The sequence below is a fragment of the Etheostoma cragini genome, chromosome 3 (assembly GCF_013103735.1).
Source record: "Etheostoma cragini isolate CJK2018 chromosome 3, CSU_Ecrag_1.0, whole genome shotgun sequence".
NCBI lineage: Eukaryota > Metazoa > Chordata > Actinopteri > Perciformes > Percidae > Etheostoma > Etheostoma cragini.
The window spans coordinates 19,192,072-19,219,988 of NC_048409.1; the positions used below are offsets into that span (position 1 = coordinate 19,192,072).

At 39.6% G+C, this 27,917-nt stretch overlaps 1 protein-coding gene across 5 annotated transcripts in view; it reads left to right on the forward strand.

The window, feature by feature from the left end:
• Positions 1–27,917, forward strand: part of dscamb (Down syndrome cell adhesion molecule b) — a 117,093-nt gene that overhangs the window by 63,858 nt on the left and 25,318 nt on the right. For 4 of the 5 annotated variants that reach the window (XM_034867088.1, XM_034867090.1, XM_034867087.1 and 1 more), the window contains exons 4-11: positions 10,131–10,277; positions 10,992–11,270; positions 11,628–11,903; positions 12,730–13,026; positions 14,137–14,409; positions 16,009–16,287; positions 16,554–16,673; positions 19,386–19,565. In XM_034867088.1, coding sequence (XP_034722979.1) covers positions 10,131–10,277; positions 10,992–11,270; positions 11,628–11,903; positions 12,730–13,026; positions 14,137–14,409; positions 16,009–16,287; positions 16,554–16,673; positions 19,386–19,565 — 1,851 coding nt within the window. Of the gene's footprint in view, positions 1–10,130; positions 10,278–10,991; positions 11,271–11,627; positions 11,904–12,729; positions 13,027–14,136; positions 14,410–16,008; positions 16,288–16,553; positions 16,674–19,385; positions 19,566–27,917 lie in introns of those variants that run through there. The other variant, XM_034867091.1, reaches the window with a different exon arrangement.

Below are 27,917 nucleotides of genomic sequence, written 5' to 3' on the forward strand. Positions count from 1 at the left end.
CACACACACACACACACACACACACACACAACCATGTAGCCCAAAGCCAACATCTTCTCTCCAGTATGGTTGAAATAGAAGGCTAGTTTAATTTTCCAGACATAATATAGAGTGCAACAGTTTCTCCTGTGGGGTAGCGAGATGTGAGAGATGTTCTTTTTAATTACAGTAGACTGTAAAATAGTAATGCTAAGTAAATGATTAGATTAGTTAGCTTGCCATTTGGCTGTGGAAATATGTGTGTAGCTGGACAAAGCATCAAAGCAGGAGGATAAAAGTTGGTGCAGTATGAGATGCTTTCTTTTTCCTGCTTGTGACTTTTCTTTTTAACAGATAAACCTTTGAACCTATTTCCATAAAGGTAACCATTCATAAATAGGAACACAGGAGCCCGCTAGGAATTAAACAACGAGATTTAAATATGTCTCTGCTGTCTCATCAGGCCTCGGCCACTCTGTCTACAGACCAACACAACTTTCCATAATGTACTGCGTAGCAAAAAAACATGCTATACAAGCTACAATAAGCTCAAAACAAGCAAAATAAAGTGCTCCGTTTGATGATGATGATGTTTACGATCTGATGGTCCAATTGGGGAACATTTGAAACTTTCTAAAAGCAACAGTGCAAGGGTAGGATCCGCTTGGGCAGTAGAAGAGAGAGCACACCAGCATCTGAGGCTGTGGGAGTTGGTCCGGTGTTATTTGTGCCTACCCACCTGCTACTGCGCTGTACCTTGAAGCCAGCTGAGATGAGTGCTGAATCTCTAATTTGCTTTCCTTCTTGCTTTCTCACTAAACTGGTCAGGAGGTTGGTTTAGATAACTCTGCTTGTGTTACGATTTGATAATATTAAGCGAAATCCCAATCACCAGTGTGCATACCAGGTGAGAAATGTATTCTGCTACAGAGTTGACTGCTAAACACTTAAAGTGAATACCTTTAAAAATGTTACCTGGTATTTGTTCTAGTGGTTATTGTCTCTTTGACCTGATAATATCATGTGTCTCCTTGCCTTGAACTTGTTTTGTTGTTTTGCTGCTGCTGTCATGGCATTTTCAATGCACAGACCTGCTTAGCAACATGCTGTTTAATGGCTTTGGACTTCAGCAGAGATTACTGGATTGCTAACCTCATCAAACCAATCCACAACCCACAGACTCCTTAACCCTGGAGACCTGACTCTCCTTTTTTAGCATTTTTTTGTGATGTGCGAGTGCATGCAGCAGCCGAGATCAGCAAGCTACTATACATTCACGTGAAATAAATCTTCACTTCATGTGATCTTGTACGAGGGCTTTCCCCTGTCGCGACCTACACCTTCTCTTCACACAGTGTTGATCTTCCCTTAGCACTCTCGTTCACTAAAGCTTTGGACTCCATGTTGACCATAATGTTGTTTGGGGTTATTGTTATCATAAATATCAGTGTTCAGTAAATGCATGAACATATTTACAAAACTACATTTAAAAATACTAGTTGTAAATTATGGTACAGTTCCTGCAATACTACTTCATGCATATACTGTAACAATAAACTACTTTGCCACATCTAATAGAAAGAAAACTAAATGTCCACTAAATCTGTATACCTCAATATTCAGTAGCAATTTGACCAGGAGCAAGCGTATACCACAGGGTCACATGATTTATTAAGATGACATCTTTCACTTGCTCAGTTGTTTATTAAATATGAATTGTTCATCTCATGGCAGTTGGACATTTTTTGCATGGATTACAAGGCTTCAATTATTTATGATGAATAAAAACCCATTTTTTATTTAAAACAGCTGTGTTATACCAGTAAAAGTCAGTGCATTTCTCTCTTTTTTAGAACTGTTTCTTCCCTAAAAAATACCTTTTGAAAAAAAAAAATATATATAACTGCATGGCATTTGAGTTTCTTTTTAACTGATTAAGTCTGAGTGATGGTTACAGACTAATGGCGCAAGGGGTGCGAAGCACTGACAAAACACATGATTTTACTTAAATGCACATTTGTTGTTGACGCTCCAGTGACTCTTAGTCATTATATAATTGAATGGGTAGATTTAGGGATTCAAACACAGGAATGTTTTCAGGGCAAGATACAATAATAAACTTCCCTTATTCTCTGTTATTGATCCAAAGAGCCTCCAATGGCAGCAATTACATTTCCCTAAAATCTAAAAGTCTCAGCATATCTTTATCTTTCTGTTTATTAATGAATCTATTATATTAAATAAAATATTTTCTAATATCAAACTAAATGTTTAACAAAGGCGAAATATATCTTTTGGGTCAATGTCTAGGTAAAGTGAGGTGTTTACTCGAAGTGGGCGTTTGTGACTGCAGGATTTCATTGCAGTGTTCTGACACAGCCAACCTCTGTTTTAGCATTCAGGACACAGAGGGAGACAGAAAGGGGGAGAAAGAGAGAGACCAAGTAGTGGAGAGAAAAGAAGCAGGAGAGGAAGTAGAATGAGCCAAACAGGAACACAGAGTTTTTTGATTCTGAATAAGAGAGAGAGAGTCTCTAATGCCAAAACGTTCACTGAACCAAGGATGCCTTCTTCACCGAGGCTTCAATGGCAGCTCTGTGATTTACTTGTATTCCTAAAATCTATTCACACAGCAGGTGCATTGAGAGAAAGACATTTTTATAGGTGACTTTTACAGGTGCTGAAGGCTTTTTTATTTGACCTGGTTTTAGTAGTGTTATCATACTTGCAAGCTAATCTGCATTTATTATTGTCCATACTGCACCATACTGTTTATTCTATACTATCTCAAGTGTGAGGTTTAAGTCACACTGATTGGCCAGATGACGGGACGATAAAAGTAACCTTATATTTTAACTGCTAACTCATAAGCTATATGATGTAGGATTGATTTTTTTTCTTCAGATTTCCAGCCTCAAGACAAATTCACTGTACTTTCTCACCACTTACAAGTTCATGCAAAATCAATTTTCATTGTTTTTCCCACAAAAGTATTAGAATTATCTTGGAAGTTTAGGCATGACAAAGTGCCTACTTGACAGCAATATTGAAAATGAATATTGTTTGGCTGTGACACACAAACAAACGGGTCACAGACCACACACATTTGCTTTAGATCTAGAGTGTCTTCAACAGATCGGCCTACAAAATGACTCACTCTCCACAACACATTTCCTAATTTTACATTTTAGCTCCTCAGATTGCACCTCTACAAGTTACCCAATGATTCCATCTGTGACCAGGAATTATGGCCCATCATTACATGCACTTCATTGATGGATAGCGGAGAATGCAATCACGAGGAAACAAATAATACACTGAGTAGTAAACATCAGTGGCCACAATGCAGCACTGAAGTTGTTAACTGTCTTATAACTAATAGTTAGACATTTTCTGGAAATATGGTTATTTGCTTTTTTAGCATTGATTTAGATGAGAAGATTGATACCACTAAAGAGATTCTTTGTTAATCTTTGTTTTGCTTTTGCTCCCAGACGTTTAATTGCAACATTTCGACTCAGCCGGGGCCTGAGGATGACCCGTATTAGCTGAGTGCCGGCATCTCATTTTTTTCAGTTCTATCCAGCCCCTTTTTTGCCCTACACCTCACCAGTGGTGACCTGCACGCTACTACCACTACACTACAAGATTGATACCATCTGATGTTTGTCCATTCAGTGTACTAGCCGGTTATCTGAGTTTGGCACTAAGACTTGAAATGGGGAAACAGTCTAGTCTGGCTCTTTTCAAAGGTGAAACGATCTGCCTAGCAGCACCTCTAAACTTAAAAAATTAAGACCTTGTATCTCATTCATGTAATCTCTACAAAAACAAAAAAAAAGTGTAAAGTAACAATTGTAAAAAGATATTCTGACTGTTTTCCGGACAGATCATTGATCCTGTGGTAGTGAAAGTGAAAGACATTGTATCTCTATGTTGCTTTTATCTCACTTAAATTGAACAAATTTTTAGTTGGGCACCATGAATTACAGAAAATACTTTATTACCAACAGTAACCCCAGAGCCCTACTTCACTTTATTAATTGAAGTGCGTAGTACAGTTACCTTAATCTACCACAAATATGGCAACTGCGTAGTATAACATGACACAAACATTAAACGGTGGCACCCTTTCACCCAAATTGTCATTTTTCTAACTTATTTTCAAAAGCTGCTTTCTCCAGGTGTTAAGTATAATGTTGTTTTTACATGACTGTACTGGGGCATCAGAGAGGCTTGTGTACACTGATTTGAAGAGTGTTGCAGTATTTCGGCCATTAGCATGTCTCTTATTGATTCTACAGTCATCATGTTAATTAAATGGATCGGAGAGATTCACCCAACGGTCTGCTATGTGCAGTAGCTCACCTACGGTACACTGTCAGGTTTAGGTTCATCGTGATATAGCTTCTTCAACAGTGCATAAGAGTTATTAAAATGGCTGTTGATTATAAAGGTAAATCTAAATAGTCGGACAGACACATGAACAAAAGGTAATTCATGGTTTGGTCTGCAGAATAGTCATATACTCATTTCAGTTTCTTTGCATGCATCCATGCAGCCCTGAAGAGCTCTGCAGTGGAGAGGTCCGTCCTGCGATCTGACCTCAATCAGCTCAGAATAAAGCTGTTATCAGACGTCTGGCCCCATGCGCCCTGTTTTGCGATGCAACATACCCCCGACTCTGAGCAGGCTGAAATTAATCTAAGAACACGTTGTTCACTCCTTTGACATTACCACCAAAGGAGTCAATGCAGTGTTTCCTGTTTAATGTTTTTGTAGTACCTAAGAATTGTATCCCCACCTCCAATAAGAAGATAGAAGATAAATACGCTTCATGATAGTATTGTTCTGTGAGGACCCACCACTGCAGGATTATTCCTCTGTATCCAGGTTAACCGCACACAATTATCAGTAATACTAGTTTATAGCAATATTTGAGCAAAAAAGGTTATGTATCTTTTAAACAGAAGCAGTGTGCAGTAAGCCCATGATAGACAGCTATCTGTTTTTTATTTAAACTAAATGCCTGTGACTCCGGAGAGTTGAAGTGGGCTAGAGAAGTTACCAGACAGACGTAGCACATTCATAAGCTCATTTATCTTATCTCTGTCTCTGCTGACCTAACTAGAACTGGGTCCCTTCTCACTGTCTGACTCACAGTGTACTGAGAGCCAGTCCCACCTTCCTCTTTAAACAACAACTCTGACTCACCAGCTTACCCTTTATAGAAGAGATTTCTCTGCACTAAACATTTTCAACCTATCGCATTCAAACTGTACTCACGTATTGTGTCAAGTATATTGTCTGTGTATGTAAATTGGAAGGTTGTTTGTCATATAAGGTTGATTTCCTGTTGCTACCAGGGGGCGCTATGACCAAAAGTAAATATCAATAATACCTTACCACAACTTTCTTTTTCATTGCTACACACTTAAAATGGCCACCATTCTCACACAATTCAATGAAAACTCTTGCTTTTATTAACTTTTCAACGTTAGGTCTTGAGATGGCACAGACACATTTTAAAGTCCATCGGATGACATCTCTAGGAGGAATTTGTTAAAGTGTAACACCTTGACTTTTAGGACTATTTCCTGTGCCCAGTGGGTGGCGCTCTGAGTCAAAATAAATATATATACATATATATATATTGGCTTGTTGAAAAGTTTTGAGCAAAATAGATAATGTACATGTTGGATTGAAGTTACACCCACTTCCTGTTTTAATGGCAAAACCCACAAAATCACCGTACCACTACGGCCAGGCCCAGTGACCAAAAGTCAACCTTTTAACAGATATTGATCTGTATGTCTTAAGATGGCACAGACCAAATTTGAAGTCAATTGGATGAAATCTTTAGGAGGGATGTTAAAGTACAACAGGTGGAAATGGCCATCTGTCCAATCTGAGTTTTCACTTGCATGACTATTTTACAGCGGCTCCATGCAGAACTTAGCGCTGCCCAGGACGATTGTGATTGGGTTAAAGAAAAACCACCGGCTATCTACGAAACCCTAAAAATAACCATATTATATTTTTCATAAGACCTCATGCATGGGCAGAGTTTTGGGAGTTTTTTGTGAATAGGAAGGTCTCCAAAAAAGCGATACATGACACAAAATAATAAATCCTTCAGTTTCGATAGGGCCCTTAAAATAGGTTTATTATTAGTAACATGCCACAAATATGAACCACTTGCAACCATATTTGAATAAAGATGTTCATTTTGCATTGACTATTGGAATAAAAACATTGGCAGTTTATGGACTGTAATTCAATCTTGTCCAATACAGATTGTCAGCTAAGATGTGACCACCTCGGCTCTCATTTAAATTACAGCAACTTCAGAGTGTCTGTTGGCAGTGAGGATGCTGTGACACTAGCTCATCTGTACGTCAAGGCTTATTTAGCCTGCTGAGAGTGAGAGCCCGCTGTTCGTATTAGATTCTGTCTCTGGCAAAGTGGGGATGATTAGATAAAGTGTGTGTGGCCGAAAGGAGCACTTTTTCACTTTACAGTAACAGTGTCTGTGAATGAATGGAGGGATGGACTCTACTTTCATACAGTAACACAGAAATCTCTGTCCAGAGGATTTTTAATGCATCTGGGAGCTGAGGCCTCAATTACTGCCTTAATTAATCCATGGGAGTTTATACACTACGTTGCAGTACACTACCAGTTTACCATTCTTACTATTCTGCATAGTTTCTTACTTGACACACTGGCCTAATGGACGGCAATTACTCGTAAATGCTGAGGCAGTGAGCGAGTTAAAGACAAAGCAATGGAATTAAAGGTAGCAGGTCGCCGAGAAGAACTACAATAAAATACAATTCAATACAATAGCTCTTATTTTGAATCCCCTCCGTACTGTAGTGTCCCCTCTGCCTGCACTTCATTCTAGCATAACACAATAACTGAGCTCTGACGTCTTAAAAAGGCATTGCAGGAGCATAGAGGTGCTTGAAGAGAAAATTGCAGCAGCTCACAGCGGCTGGAGTGAAATACCATTTTGTCTCACTCAAGATGGATTCCACAGTGAGATTTCAGAGGACCAGTACAGAATCAAAATGGAGAAGCCAGAAGAGAGTAGAGAAAAAAGGAAAAAAATAGGCAGTATGTGTGGAGTGGACAGCTTTGGACGAGATGTCTCAATTTTGTTTGTGCTGCTCATTGATAATACATATTTTTCAGGGTTTTCACCTTTACCAATATAGTGTTATTTATTAATAAGCTATTTCTAGTTTTTTTGTTGCTTATGTTACTTATCACCGCCACATTTGATCAGTAACAAAAAAGTAATTAATAACAGTATAAGAAGAATTACTAAGAAATACTGAAATACAAAGCTATGCAAAAAAAGAAAACAAGTGATCTCTCCCTCTTCTGTTTTAGCTACAGATGTGTACAGAAGCAGTAAAGAAAAAAGCAAAGACGATTAACATTAACAATGATGCTTTCTTTTCTACATCTGGCCCCCTCAACCTCTGAGAAGATTTCCTCCCACCAATTGTCTTGCAGACTGGCAGGCATGCATGGCTGCCGGCATCTACACACACACACACACACACACACACACACACACACACACACACACACACACACACACACACACACACACACTACACTGTCACACCCTCCCTCCCTCCCTTTCCCCTTTCTTTATAGATTCCACTTGCTGGTTGCCCATCTAACAGCCATGTATGTAAACCAGTGAAACCCCTTCAGGACATCAAATTCGTGGAATCTGCTGGCTGGTTTTATCTAGGTCAACGCTTACAATAGCTGTGCAGTTTTTTCTTCTTCTCCCGTCTCTCTCTGTATTCCCCCCGTTTGCTTAACCCCACAAGGTTGATTTTTCTTTGCATGTATAAACGTAAAAAATGCAAATGAAATGTAATCTTATTATGCATGCATTGCCCCTTTTACACATATTAGTCTCAAGTGAAATATTAAAACATTTAGCAGTTTGACGTTGACATCTAATGTTTAAAGGAAAATTACATTTATTTCTCATTAATATTGGTTAAGTTCATTCGTTTGGACTGTGCCGTTATTTTGTCTGGTAACGCTGTAACTTAACACGGCGCTGCAGCATGTTATGAAGGAGAAATACTGCAATTATAACAGCTGTTTTCTCTCTGATATATATGGATGGGATGGGGTTACGGGGACTAAAGGAGGTGGCATCTTATTTGTTAACCCACACAGAAAAGAGAAACTTCTGCACTTTCTTCTCCATGCATTTTTCATAGGATCGTGAAAAGTTTTTTTGAGAGGCCATTTTGACTAAAAGCTTAATAGTAAATATTCTAACAACACCATAAATAAACAGAAATATGTGGAATTCAGATACTTTTTTGCTATTTTTTTGCTTTTGTTCGACAGACCACTTCCTTTTTTATCCTAAATCTAAAAAACACATCTTACATGTTAACTATCTCTGTTTTAGAGAAAAATCACAAGAAACCCTACAGCTCCCCTTGTTCAACTTAAATTAATTAATCACTGTTAATCTGCTTTAGCTGCTGCAACACAGCCCCAGTTTGTTCTATTTGGGATAAATTGCTGATATGACTGTCTTCAGGCACGGCGTGCAATCAATATCAAATGTGTTGAAGTTATTTCTGTCAGAAATGTAACCTGCATAAGAGTCACCCAAGACTTACCGTTGTTGGTGCCATCTTCTTATAATCTTCATGCCCAGTCCAAGTAGTTAGATGTACAGGTGTATATATATAGCAAAACATTTGCTGCCATTCATTCTTGCACAGTATGAAAACAACTTCACGGACATAAATTCCCAGAAATTGATAATCCATCACAGTGAGCACAACGTGTTGAGTTGTTTCAAGTTTCCCTGTTAATTGTAATGTCATAATGCTGAGTTTTTACATTGATGTGCAAATTCCGTTACACCCTGCTTACCGTCAATCAATTCACACAAGCAGGAAGAAAAAGGGTGTCTGGAAGGCTCAGTTGGTAGAGCGCGCGCCCATAAATGGAGGTTTACTCCTCGACATAACAGGCCCGGGTTCAACTCTGGCCTGTGGCCCTTTGTTGTTCCCCCTCTCTCTCCCCTTTCATTTCTTCAGCTGTCCCTTCAATAAAGGCCTAAAAACGCCCCCAAAATTAATCTTAAATAAAAATAGAAACCTCCTGTAGGAAATAATCCCACGTGAAACATGTCACCTTACAAATATTGTCACATCCATGTATTCCCCTTTTTTAATCTTTTAGTAGTTTATTTAAAGCTTTCAAAATATTTGTCATGTGAAATGATGACTAATAAGTCATATATCAAATATTTTTGCGGTTGTTTTTTTTCCCACTCCCCATTTTGTATTAGAAGTTAGAGATGCAAAGGTGACGTAGGCTTTTTTATTAAATGTGTTAAACTGTAACCCGCACAGCAGTATTTTTTGTGTATATTTTTCTTCTGGACCCTGTTAACATTAAATGTAGCTGTTACAGGGCTGTTTCTCCTCAGGCCTGAAAGGCTCCCTAAGCTGCCGCTGTCTTAGCCTGCCCACCACTGCAGTTAAGACAATCTCCTGCAAATGGCTTTTTGATCAGTTTTGACATCAATCTGCTCCTATGGGAATGTGGGCATTCATGTGATGGCAGAGAGGAAGGTTTCTTTCCTTATGGGTGTTGACAACCCCACTCATCCTGGTTTGATCTGCAGAATTAACATAACATTACCCTACATACTGAACTGGCTGTGACAGCCATGGAGGGATTGTCTCTCTATACCAGAAATTGGCACCAGTGAGGTTACTGCAATGGCAGAAGTCATAGCGAAAACAGTATAATCTGTTAAAGGGCAAAGATTTCATGTGCAGATCTGATTTCATAAATACAGTTTCTGCGTTTCTTAAATTTATGGATACATTTTGTGTCATGTCATCCAGGTGATTTTACCATAATCAGGTGTTGTGTGCTGTGAGATTCATACTTCTACAGATTTGCCACGCACTCTACAAACACCCTTTGGAGAAATAAATCCTGTTGTGGTGGATTGAATAAATTCTTCATACTGTAAAAGTACTACTGTAAAAGTATACTGTCAAATGTTTTGATCCTACATGACAACCCCCAACTGCCACCTTTAATGTGATTCTACTCTTTTTTTCAATCTTTTCCAGGACAAAGATATCTCATCACATCCACAGGAGCCTTGTATATTCTGGACGTCCTGCCTGAGGATGGGTTGAATAACTATCGCTGCACCACCCGCCACCGCTACACCGGTGAGACTCGTCAGAGCAACAGCGCGCGTCTCATTGTGTCAGGTCAGTATTGCATTCAAACTGGAATCAATTTAATTGCAAAGACCATACATACAGGACAAATATTCATGTATATATTTTATTGGATACTTCCTGTAGATAATGCCAAAGATAAACCTTACATAAACTTACACTTTCAAGTTGAAGTTGGGATTATAAAACTGCAGACAACAAAAATTATTTCCACTGTAAAAATGTTTTTCATTATGAATTATGAATCCTCCACAGACATTTCGATTGATTTGCAGGACTGTAAAGCAAGACTAGTGAATGGGTGCTTTCAGGCCTGGGATAGAGTTTACAGTCCAATTTTGTCATGCAGGCCGATTTACTCTAAGGTCAACAATGAATTACTGTATGCAGCCCTACATCAGGACAGTTAGTAACAAGTCATCAAGCATTGAAATGCAGGCTGTACTGTGATGTAGGTTCAGCTGTAAATTGTAGCATAGTATGATAAATGATGGCTATTTAAAAGGTTTTGCATTTACCATGTAGATGAATAAATGGATAAAAAAGGAGCAAAGCCATGTCTCTGTTTTTACTGTGGTGGGCAATTTTAGGAACACACTGTTTTTCTCCCCTTTCCATCACATAACAAAATATACAGTATATAGAACTGGATCTTGAACCCAAGAATCAATATTGGATTACACTTTCAAGCGCCTGGCCACGCACATCACTAATTAACACTCAATAATTCTATGCTCCTTCCAGACCCCACCAATGCTGAGCCAGGCATCTTGGATGGCTTTGACCACCGAGAGGTGATGATTAATCATCGGGTGGAGCTGCCCTGTAAGGCTTCAGGCTACCCAACGCCCAAATACCGCTGGCTGAAGGACAACAGCCCTTTGGAGCCTGACAGTCGCTTCCGCCAGACCATCACAGGGCTGCTGATAGAAAGCACACAGCCCAGTGACTCTGGGACATACGTGTGTGAAGTGTGGAACAGTTATGGCAACACTGAGGTCATGGGGCGTCTTTATGTCAAACGTAAGTCTTATTTTTTGTTTAAAAGGAGGGAGTTACCTATTTGAACCACATCTGAAATAATTAGTTAAATAGTTGATACAAAATTATTTTTAATCATTTAAGTTGTTTATCAGGCAAAGATGCAAGACATTTACTGATTTGCTTCTTCTCTCCCTACATAATTCAAAATTGGAAACACTTGAGTTTTCGACTTTTGGTGGGACATTTTTTTCCTTTAACTTTTATACATTTTCCGCTGAAAATCTTATGTAGTCTTGCTGCTCAAATCTAACTTGAACTTTCACTCTTACTATCATTAAAACACAAATGAACGCTCCTTTAAAAGAGGCAAAATGTCTCTTATTTTTGTGTGCTTAGAGCCCTTGAAGGCAGTGGTGAGCCCTCGGAAGGTGAAAGGCAGTGTGGGTAGCAAGGTGTCTCTGTCTTGTAGCGTGAGCGGCTCAGACGAGTATGAGCTTTCATGGTACCGCAACGGAGAGATCATCTACCCTGGTAACAATGTCCGTTTTACCGGACTCAACCGGGAGAACCTTATAATGGAGGGAATGTCGAAGAGTGACGGTGGAGCCTACCAGTGCTTCGCCAGGAAGGGCAAAATGTCTGCACAGGACTTTGTGCAAGTCATCCTTGAAGGTAAAATGTGTGCATGTGATTTGTAGGGTGGACCATTCACAAAAATACTGACCAAAAGCCACACTGTAACAGCTGCCTTATGCATAATCAGTGAGTTACCAGAAACAGATTTAGACCTTAGAGATCAATCTAGGGTTTATGTGTTAATGGCAACCTGCTGTGACTCTCTGCTATAGGCCCCCATTAAAAGGATCATCCCAGACTCCGAAATGCGTACAAAAATATACACGCACACACACTACTGAATCCAATAGCTTACCTTGGCAGCGTTGCTCAGGCAACTGTCTCCTGTGGCCAGGGAGCTGCAAAAAGAAGATATTGATAATCTATAATAATGTGGAACAGATCTAGATTATCAGAGAGCAGCAGCAGGCAGACAGAGACATTTCAAAAGCCAACCACTCTCAGTGTTTGGAAGAAAAGCTCCTGGATCACTGTTCATAATGAAAAAAAAAGTCTTGACAAAAAGTCATGACTTTTCCTTTTCCTGTGTTACATTATTATCATTTGACACAAAAAGGATTGAAAAAGATTGACCCCTGACAGCAAATAACACATCTGTTCACACATCCCTAACTGCCCAAGTCAGATGAACTAAACAGGCTTTAACTGATGTAAAGATGTCACTCTGTGCAAAGTGAACTACCATAAATACAGATAATGTTGGCATTGGTTGGTCGATGGTAGGCCAGGTGTATGATAGAAGTGAACTACTTTAAAACTTAAATGAAACTGTGAGTCAATGCTTTTCTAAAACCTTAACATCCCTTTTATCCACCATTGTATTCCTGTCCCCAACCCTTTTCCATCTTGTCCCCTACCGCAGATGGCACTCCAAAGATCCTGTCCTCTTTTAGTGAGAAGGTGGTGAACCCAAACGAGCCCGTTTTCCTGGTCTGCAATGTCAAGGGCACTCCACCTCCCAGGTGCAGCTGGTCACTGGACGAAGACCCCGTCATCAAAGACAGCCACCACCACCTGGGCCACTACGAAACCCACGAGGGCCACGTCGTCAGCCAGCTCAACGTCACACACACCCAGGTGCAGGACGGAGGGGTTTACCGGTGCACGTGCAGCAACTCGGCCGGGGTTGTGTACCACCAGGCTCGAATAAACGTAAGAGGTGCTTGTCAAATCAGCTCCTCCAAGAACAATAATACACATACCTGTCTGTCTCTGTATGTCTGTCTGTGTCTCTCTGTCCAGCTGGCTGTCTTGTATTTGCAGTACACGACAGCTGGATTGTAGGAATTGTAATGTGGATTTATTAGGATTTTTTTGATGATTTGATTCTTTTTCCTCACTTAGTTTTTCTTAGCTATTTTTTATAGTCATTTTTAGTGCTAGTATTAAATATTTAATCACAATTACATTTCCTTTTAGGGTGTTCTTCACTGATTAGTTTTAGCTCTATTTGTTATGTTCTTTTTTTGCATTATTTCAATTTTCTCTACCGCTTGTATAATATTTATTATTGTTGCCTCGTCTCTTTCTCTCCAAATTGTTACTGTGCTCTGCCAACATGCCTGAATTTCAGGTCAAATGAATTATCCTGGTTTGCTGCACATAAGCGTATCTGGATATTGGGTTCCAAAATGGGCTGGTTTGTAAATAGCCGGAAGAAAAATATATTTCTTCTGTTTGCATGAATACATTTATCTGGGGTTTGCTTGTATATGTGAGTGAGTGAGTGTTCATGTGTGTCTGTGTCTGCATGTATTTATTACTCAAGCAGCCAATTCAACTCTTCAAGATTAGATGTTAAAGCGATTACTCTGTTTCCATCTCATGAGACACAGAATGTAGTACTGTTATGTGGGTGAGCAGCAAGAGCAGAGTTATAAGTATCAGTAATGCAGTGTTATCTAAATGCTCTGTTTTCCTTCAGATGGTTAGCACACTTTAATCTGGTTATCCTCTCACTGCATTCAACTTAGAGTTAAGACTAATATCTTGTGTTAAGACAAAGAAGCTCTAAACAACAGTTCCTTTATACACCTAAGTATTTTGGTGGCAGGAATATGTGAAGCTGCGGAAAATTTCTTTCCGTTTTATGTTCTTTGTCAAGCAGTTAAACTTTTCTTTTTTAAGTACGGCAGAAATATGGAATGGCATGGGTCATAAATATAGTTTTATGTACAAAAACACCAAAAATAAAGCTGTTTTTCTTTGTTGTCACTATCCACTGAATGTCTTTAAAGAGGATCCTTTCTCATTCTCTGTCCTTCCTTAGGCCGCGCCAGCATTCGTCCAATGAAAAACATCACAGCGATTGCTGGACGAGACGCGTTTGTTCACTGCCGTGTGATTGGCTATCCTTACTACTCCATAAAGTGGTACAAAAACTCGGCCCTGCTACCGTTTAACCACCGACAGCGAGCTTTTGAGAACAACGGCACACTGAAGCTGACCAATGTGCAGCAGGTGGATGCTGGCGAGTATAACTGCAAGGTGATGGTCCAACCCAACAAGATGGACTCCCAGAGTGTCCATGTTCTTGTGAGAGGTTAGTTCCATTGAGTTGGGTAGACAAAGTGAATTGAGCCTAATATGTTGCAAAACCTTGAGATGTTTTTTATTTCCATGCATTTTGTGCATTAAATATTTAAAAGCTTGCAGGAAATGTCAAGATAGCATGCAGCTGGTCAAGAAACTAATTTTGATATTAAATGTTCTGTTGGTAATTGTAACATATATACATAATGAATATGTAAAAACTCAAAAAAAAGTTCTTAAAACATGTTCCTTCATTCTGTGCAAGGATACAATTTAGTTTTTTCAGCTTGAGACGGACAGATATATGCTGAATATAAAAATTATTAAATATAACTCATCAATCAAAACAGTCACTAAAATGTGTTTAGTTAGTTCCATGGTCCATGCTTTGACTCTGACCTGCGGCAGTCTCCTGCCGGTCTTCCCCCTCTCCCTCCCCTTTTATGTCTAAGCTGTTCTAAAGGCAGAAATGCCCAACAAATAATCTTAAAAAAATAAAAATAAAAAGGCCCACTCACACAGAAAGGCAGACAGCTATATCGTAGATCTCACCAGACTTCTAAATGTATCTGATATTCCATCAGTATATCAGGATACCTAATGTAGACTCTATCAGTGCCACTGACATTAAAGAGCGGAGTGACTGATTCTCACTGAGATCTTAGAAATGTAATAGGTGATACAAAAACGGGCTTCCCCATTATGCCCAATTTTCTTCCCTCTGTACAGTATACTAGGTTGTTGTCACTATATTACACTTACCAAATGAGCAAAGGGAAACAGAGGGAGAGAGAAAGTGAGAACTAAAGAGAGAGCGATGATATAAAGCAACACTTCCCAGTGGTACTATAGTGAGCAAGTGCATTTGTTAATTTACTCTGCTCATGCTTGAAATGCGGAAGTGTCTTTGGGGATCCCTGGAGTCCATTATCTCCACTTTGTTGTGAATTAAATAAGGTGCTAAAGTGCTGCTTATTTCAGTGTTATTTGAACTCACTGGACACTCAAACACAGATTACTTGTGTGATGGCTGTAGATTTCCCAGAGAATAAAGTGTAGGCAATTTGAATAGATCTTATTGTATAACTGTGTCATTATATTATGCAGCCAGATTGACTCTGATCACTTGTTTTTTTTCCTGAATATGCACTAGTCCTACAATCAGGGTTTTTAGATGGTTGGATAAAAAAGAAAATAGGAGATTGATGTAATAGCCAGGCTGGAAAATAGGTAGGTTAGTAGATCAATAGATAATTATTAATAGACAAAGAGAAAGGTTCACTTGAATTTCTTTTTTCAAGCAACCTGAATGAATCACCTCAAAGTTTTTTTTGTTCTGTTCCTGTGTTCTCTTAGCTTATTGTGCTGAAAGGACTAAATGTTCCAGTCTGAGAATGACGGGGAATTATTGCTGAATTCTTAGCTATTCAGGTCTTTTATGTTCCTTCACTGACCTCTTAATAGGATAAGGAAGATAGTTAAAAGATTGTAGGATTACTCTGAGAAAAAGGACACAATACCTGCCACAGAATCCAGGGAATTAAGATGGTCTTTGAAACTCACAGCTGAAATTACATTTGATCTTTGTGTCTCTCTCCTCCACTATCAGTCCCTCCCTACATTCAACCCTTTGAGTTCCAGCGCTTCACCATCGGCCAGCGTGTCTTCATTCCCTGCGTGGTCATGTCAGGCGACCGCCCTCTAGACATCACATGGCAAAAAGATGGACGGCCAATCCCCATCAGCCTGGGTGTGACTGTGGACAACATCGACTTCACCAGCTCACTGCGAATCTCCAACCTGACGCCCGACCACAACGGCAACTACACCTGTATTGCCCGCAACGAGGCTGCTGCAGTGGAGCACCAGAGTCAGCTCATTGTTCGAGGTGAGAAAACACAAAGGAACATATTATACATCTAATGGCACCTAGTGGACTACTATAATCTGTAGTATGTGTGCAGGTTTTCATTTTAAGCAATCCCTGCAGGGCCAAACATCACTTATTAGAGCCTCCTGTCTGGCTGAAGGTAAAATCAAATGGTGTAGTGTTTGACTGGTATGAAAACCTGCATACCTCAGCTTCAAACATAATAAAGACACCAAAAAAAAGTAATGAATCAATGTCAACTGTTACTTTATGTGTATGTACAGTTCCTCCTCAGTTTGTGGTTCAGCCTGAGGATCAAGATGGGATCTACGGGAAAACTGTGACTCTGAACTGCTCAGCTGAAGGCTACCCACCACCCACCATCGTATGGGAACACTCCAAAGGTACATTAAACACTGCATGAAATATCATTGGGAATTAAAAGCAAATTTCACTCTCAAATTTAAAATCACAGAGTAAGAAAGCAGACTTGGGTCTCCTGAGTCACCAGGAGGCTCTGCAATAGCTCCAATATATTGGCTTGTAATAATACAGAGGGCCTGTTAAACAATCAAACATGGAAGTTCATCATTTAAGGTAATTAACCCCTAATTTAATGGAGATAGTGGTATACTTCACAAGTTATAATTCACACTATGTTTAACAGTCACAAGTCAAACTGCAATCAATTTTCAAGAGTAATCATTTGACAATAATTTTGCCAACTACAGTGCAGCTTTGTGTGCAGCTAGCAGCGCCAAACCTTGGTCTCAGGTTGTGTTCCTTAAATGTGAGCTGAAAGTGAGTGCTGTGGTAATGCTTATGAAGGAAAGTGGATTCCATGTGCTTCATCTACAGCCAGACTTTCAGTGTGTGAAAATGAACAGACATTCAGTACATGCACACACAGCCCTCTGCTCTGTGAACCGGGGGTTGGGGGCTTACAGGGTTTTACCTGCACAATTAGAGAATCATCAGAGAGAGATAGAGAGACACATGCAGAACAGACAGATAGATATACAAATAGTGTTAGCAGATAGACACGCAGGCAGGGAGGCAGCAGGTGAGTTTAGCCACTAGAGCAGGGCAGATGAAAAGGGGCCCCATGTGTTTGCTCCCTCATCCATATAACAAGGGATGAAAGCTTCCCCAGCAGAAGGACAACAACCAATGAGGAGTGATGCATGAGTGTGTTTATTTGTTCACTCAAGTGTGTGTGTGTGTGTGCGCACTAGGCCCCGTAATCAAAGGAATAAAAGAATCAGATGTGTTTTTCCCCCTTTGATTGGATTTGTGTGTGCGGGCGTATATGTGGGTGTGAGAGACAAGCAAGCCTCATGCCTGATTAGTAATGTCTGACCATTACTGATCAGAAAAAAGAAGTTAGGTTGAACTCTGTGTGTGTGTGTGTGTGTGGGTGTGTGTGTGTGTCTACCCAATTGTAGTTTACCTATCCAGCAGGAAGTGCCCCATGGTTCAGTTGGCCCGGCCTCAAGTTGTTTTTGTGTTTTGTTCGAGCCTTCGTCACATATTTTTCCACCGTTTTTCGTGCTCTGTAATATGTGGTTGCACAGGATTACAGTGAGCAAAGAAGCACTGAAAATCACTTCAGTACTAAAAATGTATTCAGGGTAGGTGCCTAGGTATAAGCCACATTTTAATTTGTTGTAAGCCAGAGTGCAGTTTGTGCAGAGAATGGCTGTCTTTTTCTGCAACAGAAGTTGAAGACAAGAGTCTCTCTGGGAGATATGGAACAGTAAGTAAAGGTCAACTACAATTAGCATGACTAGCACCATTTGGATATGCAAAATCCATAATTCAAGGAAGAATGATCTCTCTCTCTCTCTCTCTCTCTCTCTCTCTCTCTCTCTCTCTCTCTCTCTCTCTCTCTCTCTCTCTCTCTCTCTCTCTGAGCCAGGAGAGCAGAAACAAAGTCACCACTTGACCCCTAGTCTAGCCACGGCCACTTGACTGCATTTTAATTAAATATCAAAAACCCACAGCTCACTAAATAGCCTAATCTCTACACGCTAACTCCAACACAAGCTAATGCAATGTCTGGCTCAGTTCACATGTGTTTAAATACTACATGAGCGAGGTGGGAAACAGTGCTTTCCTTACTATAAGAGCAGACTGCGCTAAAGACATTAGCTTTATTTTGTTATTGTCAGTGACATTCCCTGTGGATTTAAGTTTACCAATGCAGAATGAGATACTGTATTGTTTGACAATAGAACAAGAGTGATTATATAATTTTCTATTTGAAAGATAGGTATTAATTACATGCAGGATGCAGGCCAGAATATGTCAGAGATGCCAAGTCCAATTATTTCAACGATGCTTCAGTGATGGATACTACATACCAGTTGTATTGGATTTTTAAGAATTGTGAAAAGACACATGCACAGCATTACTCCTCTTGTTCTGAAACCAGACAAATCCATTTCTTTAGGATTAGTGTGTCCTCAACCAAGGCCATTTCTTCTGGATCTAGTATTCAACTAACATTAATGCAAAGACTAAACCCAGAGAGTTGACACACATGATTAAATAATCAACAAAAATCCATGTCTAGCTACAGTTATCATCTTTGAATCTCACTGGCTCGTCTCAGTGTTGAAGGCCAGCAGCAAAGCAAGGCATCTCGGCTCTGCTCTCCTTCTGCCTGTTGTTCTGCATCAATCTGCTGTCTTGTTAAACATGAGCATTATGTCTGTTCTGATTGCATCACACCAGCAGCTCGGCCTGCTTCACTGTGCTTAGCAGCTGTTTGGTGGTTTAAGGATTTAGGCCTGGTGTTAAAAAACATGTTTACAATCCTCCCTAAATCTGACAGGCTTTGTCATCAAATCTGTAAACACAGATAAATGGTCAAATGAATTCACGCACACAAACGCGCACACACATACACACACACATACATACACACTGGAGGTCAAATCACTAACAAGCACTGTATAAGCATTATACATGCATCACACAGATCCTTAAACAGGCACGTGTTGTACATTTAAACATACTGTATAGACTATATAAAGACTTGGATACTATGTTTAAATGTTTATTTTTTCATTACTTACAGTGTCTCTTTCCTTTTTCTTTTCTTTTCTTACCAGGTGCGGGCGTCCCCCAGTTTCAGCCTATCGCACTGAACAGCGGCTCTCGAGTGCAGCTGCTGAGCAACGGTTCGCTGCTAATCAAACACGTGCTGGAGGACGACAGCGGCTTCTACCTGTGTAAGGTCAGCAACGACGTGGGAGCTGATGTCAGCAAGTCCATGTACCTCACTGTCAAAAGTAAGAGCCTGCGTCTGATGCACGATCAATAACAGCTGATGGGCAGTAATCATTGTGTATTTTAGTGTCTGGGCCGCTGCAGCCACAAGCAGCCGTTAAAAAGGATTCCCTGTTGCAGGATTGTACGGATGGCTATACTCCTCGTAAAGTTGATTGGCCAAACATTAACTTTGTAAAAGAATGGAATGAAGGAAGATTCGAATCAGCAAATTCAATAGACAAGCTGTGCAAATGATGAACACACTGAGTCTGAGATGTACAGATGATGAGCTTCAGCTAAATAAAAACACTTCATAAGTTAAGCATAGCATTAAAGGGGTCATGATTCTGACCAAACCTTTAGTACATCTGTTGAAATAGTGGAGGCTGTGCTCATGTCCATGCTCATACTAAAAGCACCAGGAGTTATTGAGCATTTTTCTGCACAAACCTATATTTCTGAGTATATTTAAGCACGACATGTTAACATCCCCGACTACAGGTCTCCTGCCTCCAGAGGGCATTAGCATGTAGCTCCCCTATAGTGCCAGGAGTGGCTCCTCATGGTGCTCGGATGTGAGTGGGGCCTAATTTCCTTGTGCTACTTTTTTCAAACTGGAGCACGAGGAGCCCCGCTGACAGGCATCCCTCTTCCTCTTTCTGTGTCCTCATCAGCCCAAAGTCTGATCCAAAGAACACAAATGTGTAAAACATGTACATATACAGTACTTGATACACATACCTGAGTTACAATTACAAGGAAAACACATTCAACTTGCCATTTTAAGTGATGAGATGAAACTTGTATCTGACCCCGAATTCTGACTTCTCTGTAAAATGGGAAGCCAACACAATCATTGTTGTAGAACTCTCCTTCAGGATAAATCAGCATTTGTTATCAATATTATCAGCTGGCATGCCATGGATATTCATGTGTCACTGTAATTAAGCTTCGCAGTGAACAAGGTTGGGAGCTGCCACTGTGTGAAGCTGTCACTGCTACAGCAGCAGGCTCAGAGAAGAACATGCTCTCTGTGTTTTCATAGGTCAGTTTGCTGACTGTAGCAGCCAGTTGCTATGCAGTTGACGTATGGCTGTACTAATCTTTTTTCTTTTGTTTTCTACCAAGCAGAGAACAAACACTGGCTGCATCTACTGTACATTAGACTCAACTCTTACTAGCATATCTAAGTCCCAGTATTAAACATTGATTTTTAAGAAAAGTTTTATTTTAACTTAACTTCAGGAAGCTATAAAGAGACAAACAAGGTCTTGTGTCATACATATTGTGTTTTAGCTCATAGAAAATACATCTACTAAATGGTAACCGCATTTGTTCATTATATGCTTGTACTGTATCTACTGAACTCAATTATATCAACATGAGTCCTTCAGAGTCAAAGAGACAACTCACCATAAACAAATGTAGGGTAAGATGATATGAGGAATCCAATCAACAGTGTTGTTGCACTAAAGTACAGCACAGATCTTCTCCTTTTCTCGCTGACCTTTTTGTTTTTGGTCCAGTAGGTCTTTTGGTCAATTAGTGATTTGATCTGGCTGTGACAGTCCCCTGAGTGTACGTTTTGGAGGACGTGAACTCCAAAATACATATAAAGAGCATACAAAGAGCAGTGGTTTATACAGTATATATAGATTTGTAGGTACATCTTTCAGGATTGTGGGAAATAGGGGTGTGTGAGAAGTTAACTGAGATTGCACGTGTAGTTTCACTTTCATTATTCTTGATGGTCAGTAGTATCATCTAACAGTAAATGAGAGAGAAACGTGTGTGTGTGTGTGTGTGTGTGTGTGTGTGTGTGTGTGTGTGAGAGATCGGGTTTGACCCACTGAACGCACTCTGCTGTTGCTCTAGGCTTTAGTGTCATGCTGTTCTGGGCTCTATCAAAGGGAATTTTTATAGCTCTAGTGCTAAATAATGTAGGCGTACTTCTCATAACTAGTAGTTTCATTTACATGAACCGTAACGCTAACATTATTTACTTTTAATATTTATATCAAAGACATGCTCATGCTTTTTTCAAGTCTTTTTATGAAGAATTAATTGAGTTGTAATTTTTAATTGAAAAATATTTTTTTCTTACCACAAGTTGAACATGGTTATGTACATAGTAAGTGGAATATAATATCAACCCAAAAACTACAAAAAACAAGTTCCTTGCTTGTCAGTTACTACAATCAGTCTCTTATTCTTACTGATAACAGAAAAATACTGAAATTCTTTTATTACTTTTCTTTTTGCTATTTAAAAATTCTGACACACCTGCACAGAGCCTCTTCTTCTAACTTTGACTTGCCTTCAGAAAATATGCAATCGTATAATTACATTACAAGTACTATTGGCAAGAACTTGTCATTTTTTTCCTAACACGAAATTATCTTATTCAGAACTACTGTTATCTCAATACATTTGGACACACACACACATGCACAATTAAAACACATTTATTTTACTGAGCCTTTGTCCCATAAAACACCTGCTGTTAAAACGTCTGAATATCATTTTAACTTTTTGCAAACATGCAGCATTCCTTTTTGCAGTTATCCCTGAGTTGATACACTTTTGCTGCAGCCACTCTATTAATTGGAAGATATCACAAATTACTATATACCAATTTGTTAGTAAGTAAAGTAGTATTTGTTAGTAAATCTGCTGCAGGTTTATTAATATTTTGCCACAGTAATCACAAAATCTAACTCTATTGCTTGAGTATCTGATTGGTTGTATTGCCAACGATGCCATAATGGCATCCCCAAAGGTGTCATCATCAGTAACAATAAATATGGAATAAACACATTTGAGTGCTATTCTCTTTTTACACCCTGACCATTTACTCACGAATTACATTTTTCTTGCAGTGTCATTTAAAACCCTAAAGTCATTTATGATTCAGTTAGCATTGACATGTCATCACAGCTTGAATAATTCACATTACAGGAAACAGCTGTAAGTTCATTGAGCCTATGATACAACTCTGTGCTGTTCTTCCTCTGCTGTCATTGGCTGCTGTCATTACATGCTGGCTCAGCCACATGCTTGTCACTCATCAACAGATCACATTTCATGCCCTTTAAACCCCAAACTGTACTCGTTCACTCAAGATGCTTTCTGTAAAAGTCTACTTACTCGCATGAGTGGTTTAAAAAAAGGGGGACCATTACTGCGCTCCAACACCATCATGTCCATTTCACTGTGTTTGTATGTGTGTTTGTGTACATATTTCTTTTCATTTTTAAGCATACAGTAAGATTTTTTATCATACAAACTTTAGGCTTATTTCACTTTTTGCATGTGTGTTTGCAATCACATCTGTTTTTATTTGTGTATCAATTCATGGTGCATTGTGTTCTGTCTGCTTCCATGCACCATGTGTAATTTTGTGTGTGTGCATGTTATGAGTCACTGGAACTCTTGAGTGCATTTCAGCCTCATTTAAATCCGTCAATACTTCAATTAGAAGCCGACGAAGGGGCTCAAGGGAAGAGCAGTCTGCATGCCTCTTTTGTGCATGCACTCTCTGGCTGTTTTTGTTTCTTACATTTCCAGCAATGAAAGAAAGATTAAGAAGATAAATAACACATTATTTATTTCATTCTATACCCTTGTTCATTTGATGGCAGCTGTGTCTAAATCCCCCACTACCAACAATAACGCCTACATTTATTTACCATTTGCAAATTCTTTTTAGCTTTTTCGAATCACACTCTTACAAAATACAAAATAGTAAATAGTAAAAATTAATCTCAGATGAATATTAGAGTAATACATTTAAATGCATCAACCTGTGCTCCTCCTCCGTGTCGTTTTTTCTGTTCTCTTTCTAATTCATTCACAATGGCAACATAGTGAATCCAGTAAAGTAACAAAATTGTTCCGCTTGTTCGTATAAGGGGACAGGGTTGAGTATTTATCCTCTCTGAAACCCAAAAACAAAAGAGCAAATGTGTGTGGAATGGATTAGGCGGTAGATGTACTGTATCTGCTCTGACATAACAGAGAAAAATTAGCATGTCTGGACAACTAACCTGCATGTGACTTTAGCATAAATCCTTTAGCATCAAATCATGTACAGCATGTAGCCATCAAGTGCTAAGATATCTATTACAAGGTTCAAATTTTAAAATGAGTCAGCTGAAATGATTTACTCAGACATTGCATTCAACTAATGATATAGTTAGCGTTAGCTCAGTTATTTAGCTAGCTACAACTGATCAAATCTGCTAGCACGTCACTGTAACCGGCAGATTTGATCTGTAAATGAGAAGCTGCTTTTGTCTACCTCTGTTATGGGCCATCAAGAAAAAATAACTTGACAGGCATATCAACACGTTTAGCAATTCTGCTTGAAAACTGATACATACAGATAATGTTGTTTAAACTCTAATTCTATCTGCAAATGCTTAAGACAGTTTCACCCACAACGTCATTTGGTAACTTTGGGAATTTTATTATTATACAAGATTTAACCGCACGTCTCTGCTGAAGAGCCATCTTTGTAAAAGGTAAGCCTCCACACTGTTCAGTCCCTCACCTCCAGTCTTTGTTCCCCTTCTTTTCCCCTTCAGCTTTCTCTTTCTCCCTTCTCTTCCTTCTTCCCACTTGCACTTTCTCCTCTACCAGCCTGTGTTTTATTACCAGGCCCTGTAATATTGCTGGATATTAAAAAATATACATCAACCGAGCAATTATGGGCTATCAAAAAGAATAGGGTTAGCCCGGGGCCCTGCAAGTGCTGCACGGCAGATGCATAGAGATAAGAGGAGGAGGAAACGAGTGAGTAGCCTCACCTCAGCCCGGGCCACTGATGCACGACCAAGATCACTGAACATTTTAGATTCAGCATTCTACATGACATCTTAAAGGTCCCATGGCATGAAAATTTCACTTTATGAGGGTTTTCTAATTTTAATATGAATTCCCCCAGCCTGCCTGTGGTCCCCCAGTGGCTAGAAATGGCGATAGGTGTAAACCGAGCCCTGGGTATCTTGCTCTGCCTTTGAAAAAATAAAAGCTCAGATGGGCCGATCTGGAATCTTGCCCCTTATGAGGTCATAAAGGACAAGGTTATCTCCCCTTTCTCTCCTTTGCCAAATAATTTGGCCCACCCATGAGAGAGAGACATCATGGTCTTCAAATGGGCAAAGTGGCAGTTGTTCAAGGCCACACCCACCCGCCTTCACCTCCCCCCCCCATCAGAAATGGCACGTACTAAGGAAAACTCATTGTGGGACTGGCTCTAGTGGCTGTAATTCTGCACCAAGGCTGAATGTCGGGACAGAGACTTCAGATACAGTATTAGGGGACCACAGAGGTCTATATAAAAGCATCCAAAGAGCACCATGTCATGGGACCTTTAAATACACAGACATTTAATATGTTTCATTCACACATACTGTACATGCACACACTCACACATACAAGGTCACAGAAATACTCTATGCATTAATATATGCATATTCATAGAGACAAGCATGTTCTCATACATACAAATGAACATTAATGACGAATATTCTAATACAAGACAATTTCATACAGAAGCAAATACACACATACACACAGTGCTGAGTCTTGCGTGCTGTCATCGCGTGCCCTTTTGCTTTCGATGAGCAAACAAAAGCTTTGTCGATGTTAAGTTCCACTGCCAAGGCTTTAGATTTAGATGGGGAAAATAGCCCCTGTTAAGCAGCAATAACATTTAGAGAAGGGGATGAGAAGGCTCTTTTAATAGGACTCACTTAAAATTCATAGTTGCCATGCAAAATAAATCAGCGATTTCCTGTGCAGGGGCAGTGGGAAGGGGGATGATGGTACAGGGATCGAGGGAGAGGGAGGGGCTGCGAGTGAATAAGAGATTAGGTTTAAACGTTGGCACTCTCCAGTCTGACACATTTCATCATGTCGGGGGTAGGCGTGCATTGAAGGTGCACATACACACACATGCACAGGCCTCATGTGTGCACACTAGCACACGTACAACTATAGCAGGTCCCCCTTTTGATTTTTGTTGGCTGCATCATAAAAGAAATTGTAATGTGAGAAAAAAGTCAAAAACACGTTGAAGGAGACTGTATGTGTTCATTTGTTTGTGAGGGGGTGTTGCTGTGTAGGATTTGTGTTTGTGTGTGCATATGCTTGTTAACTCTCTTTATTTTAATTTACAGTACACATAAAAATCAGTGGCCGACTGATACACAACTGATACTATAGTCAAAAAGAGCTTATTACAGATATAATAGTATCAGCATTAAGGTCTGTTTGAGCTGGGGCGACCTCTAGCTTACCCAGTAAAAGCATGTGGCCCATGTAGGCTGAGGCCTTTGCAGCAGCCCGGGTTAGAATCCAACCTGCGGCCCTTTGCTGCGTGTCATCCCCCATCTCTCTCCCACCTTTCCTGTCTATCCACTCACTCTGAAACATAGGGAAAAACAATCAGTAGCATTGTGCTTGTGCTGCCGAATGGGTTTGGTTTAACACATCAGGGCAATTTACAATAACAAACGATTCATTATAAATTCAAGTACTTTAATTAACTCGTGATTGTTCAACCATCCTGGAACTTCTAGTACAAGCAATATGAATCAAAGTAGCGCCTGTGTGAAGCCAAAACAAATTATTACAAAGTTTGCTACAAATACTGTTTTGACCCAGGAGAATACTGTGTGAGAGGGGAGGCATGTATGCATTTTTAAATTGTGTTTTTGGTTGTTTGTGTGTGCCATTGCTTCTGTTTTGGTTTGCATTTGTTTGTGCATGTGCATCCTTATGTTTTTTGTTTTTTTTATCTTGTCAGTGTTTCTACACTTGCATACTGTATGAGTGTGCTGGGCCACTATCTCTGTATTTGTCTTTGTGTATTTCAGAATGTGCATGGGTGTGTGAGTGCGTCTGTCGTTATTCGTGCATGTCTGTGTATGTTCAAATGCGTGTGTGTCTGTGTGAGACAACAGCACGGCCGGTGGACTTGTCTGCTGCGTATGAATAATCAAAGTGGTCTCTCTCATCATTAAATCATCGCTGTCCTGGTGGGAGCCTGAGGAGGGAGATGGAGTGAGAGAGCAAAGGAGAGGGATCATAGTTAGCGCTGCAGGGGTACATGCTCTCTCTCTCCTCCATCGTGTAGTGTGGCTGAGATGTGTCATGAGCACAAGTCTTTTCCGCTCTCTGTGCTCGCCCACTTAGCTTCCCAAGACACAGCTGTTCTCATGCACTCACATCCATACATATTCACACACAGTATAACAGTCATACACATGCACACAGACTTTATTCAGGAGTGTACAGACATTCAAACACTGACTCAAACGCACAAATTTCATCTCTTCTTGGAAGAGAGGGCCTCCAACCTCTACTACACGGGTATCTGCCACATAGTGCCACTGCTATCATTTTCAATGACACATTATTCACCATAGCACACATTTACATATACTGGAAACCTTCTAATAAACATATTGTACTAAACACAGGTCCGTCTAATGTAAATAAAAATGATTTGATTGATCACACAGTAGAGTAACCATGGATCAAATGGCTCATATTTTATTGCCGCAGCAGGTAGCTGTTTTGTCAGTAAAGCAATAAAACACATATTACATATTTACAAGGTAAAGTGACTAGCTGGTGAAGAAAGTGGCGCATTTAGCAGCAGGAGAGAAAAACATTTTACTCAGGAGTTGGTGGAGACCAAAATAGATCTAAAGGGACTTCCACTTCAAAACAATGATAATGATGCTCCAACTGTTTGCTAACATGTTCAATATCAACTTAATAGGGTGATAATATGTCAGTGTTTTGTGTATAACTTGATTCCACTGCCCCCAATTGGATCAAAACGTAAATGTAGCTTTAAATCATTTTTCAAGCAAAATATGGAAATCCTTGTCAATTGAATAGCGTAGCGTTTGGACTGTTGATCTGGTTTGTTTAAAAAGAAATAACACATTAGTAGATTATTATATTATATTATATATATATATATATATATATATATATATATATATATATATATATATATTGTAATTTCCCAATTAGTCTGCATTGTAAGAGGAACATTATTGGATTTGTAAATGTTGAAATATGTTCCACACAATATTTTCTCAAGTTACTGTAATTTAAACTTGACTGCCTTTTTCTGACCATTTTCAAAGGATTCTTACACATTTCAATTAGCTTTGACTCACTTAAATTTTCTCGAGTTTAGGCAGAAATCAGATCCTTTGTATTGCTATACCTGCAATGTTTGTAATAACAATTAAGATAATGTCAACATTAATAAAGATTGGCATTTTCATTCAGTCTGCTCAAACTGCAGAAGTTAGTATAGAGTATTCCAACTCAGGAGCTTCACACTT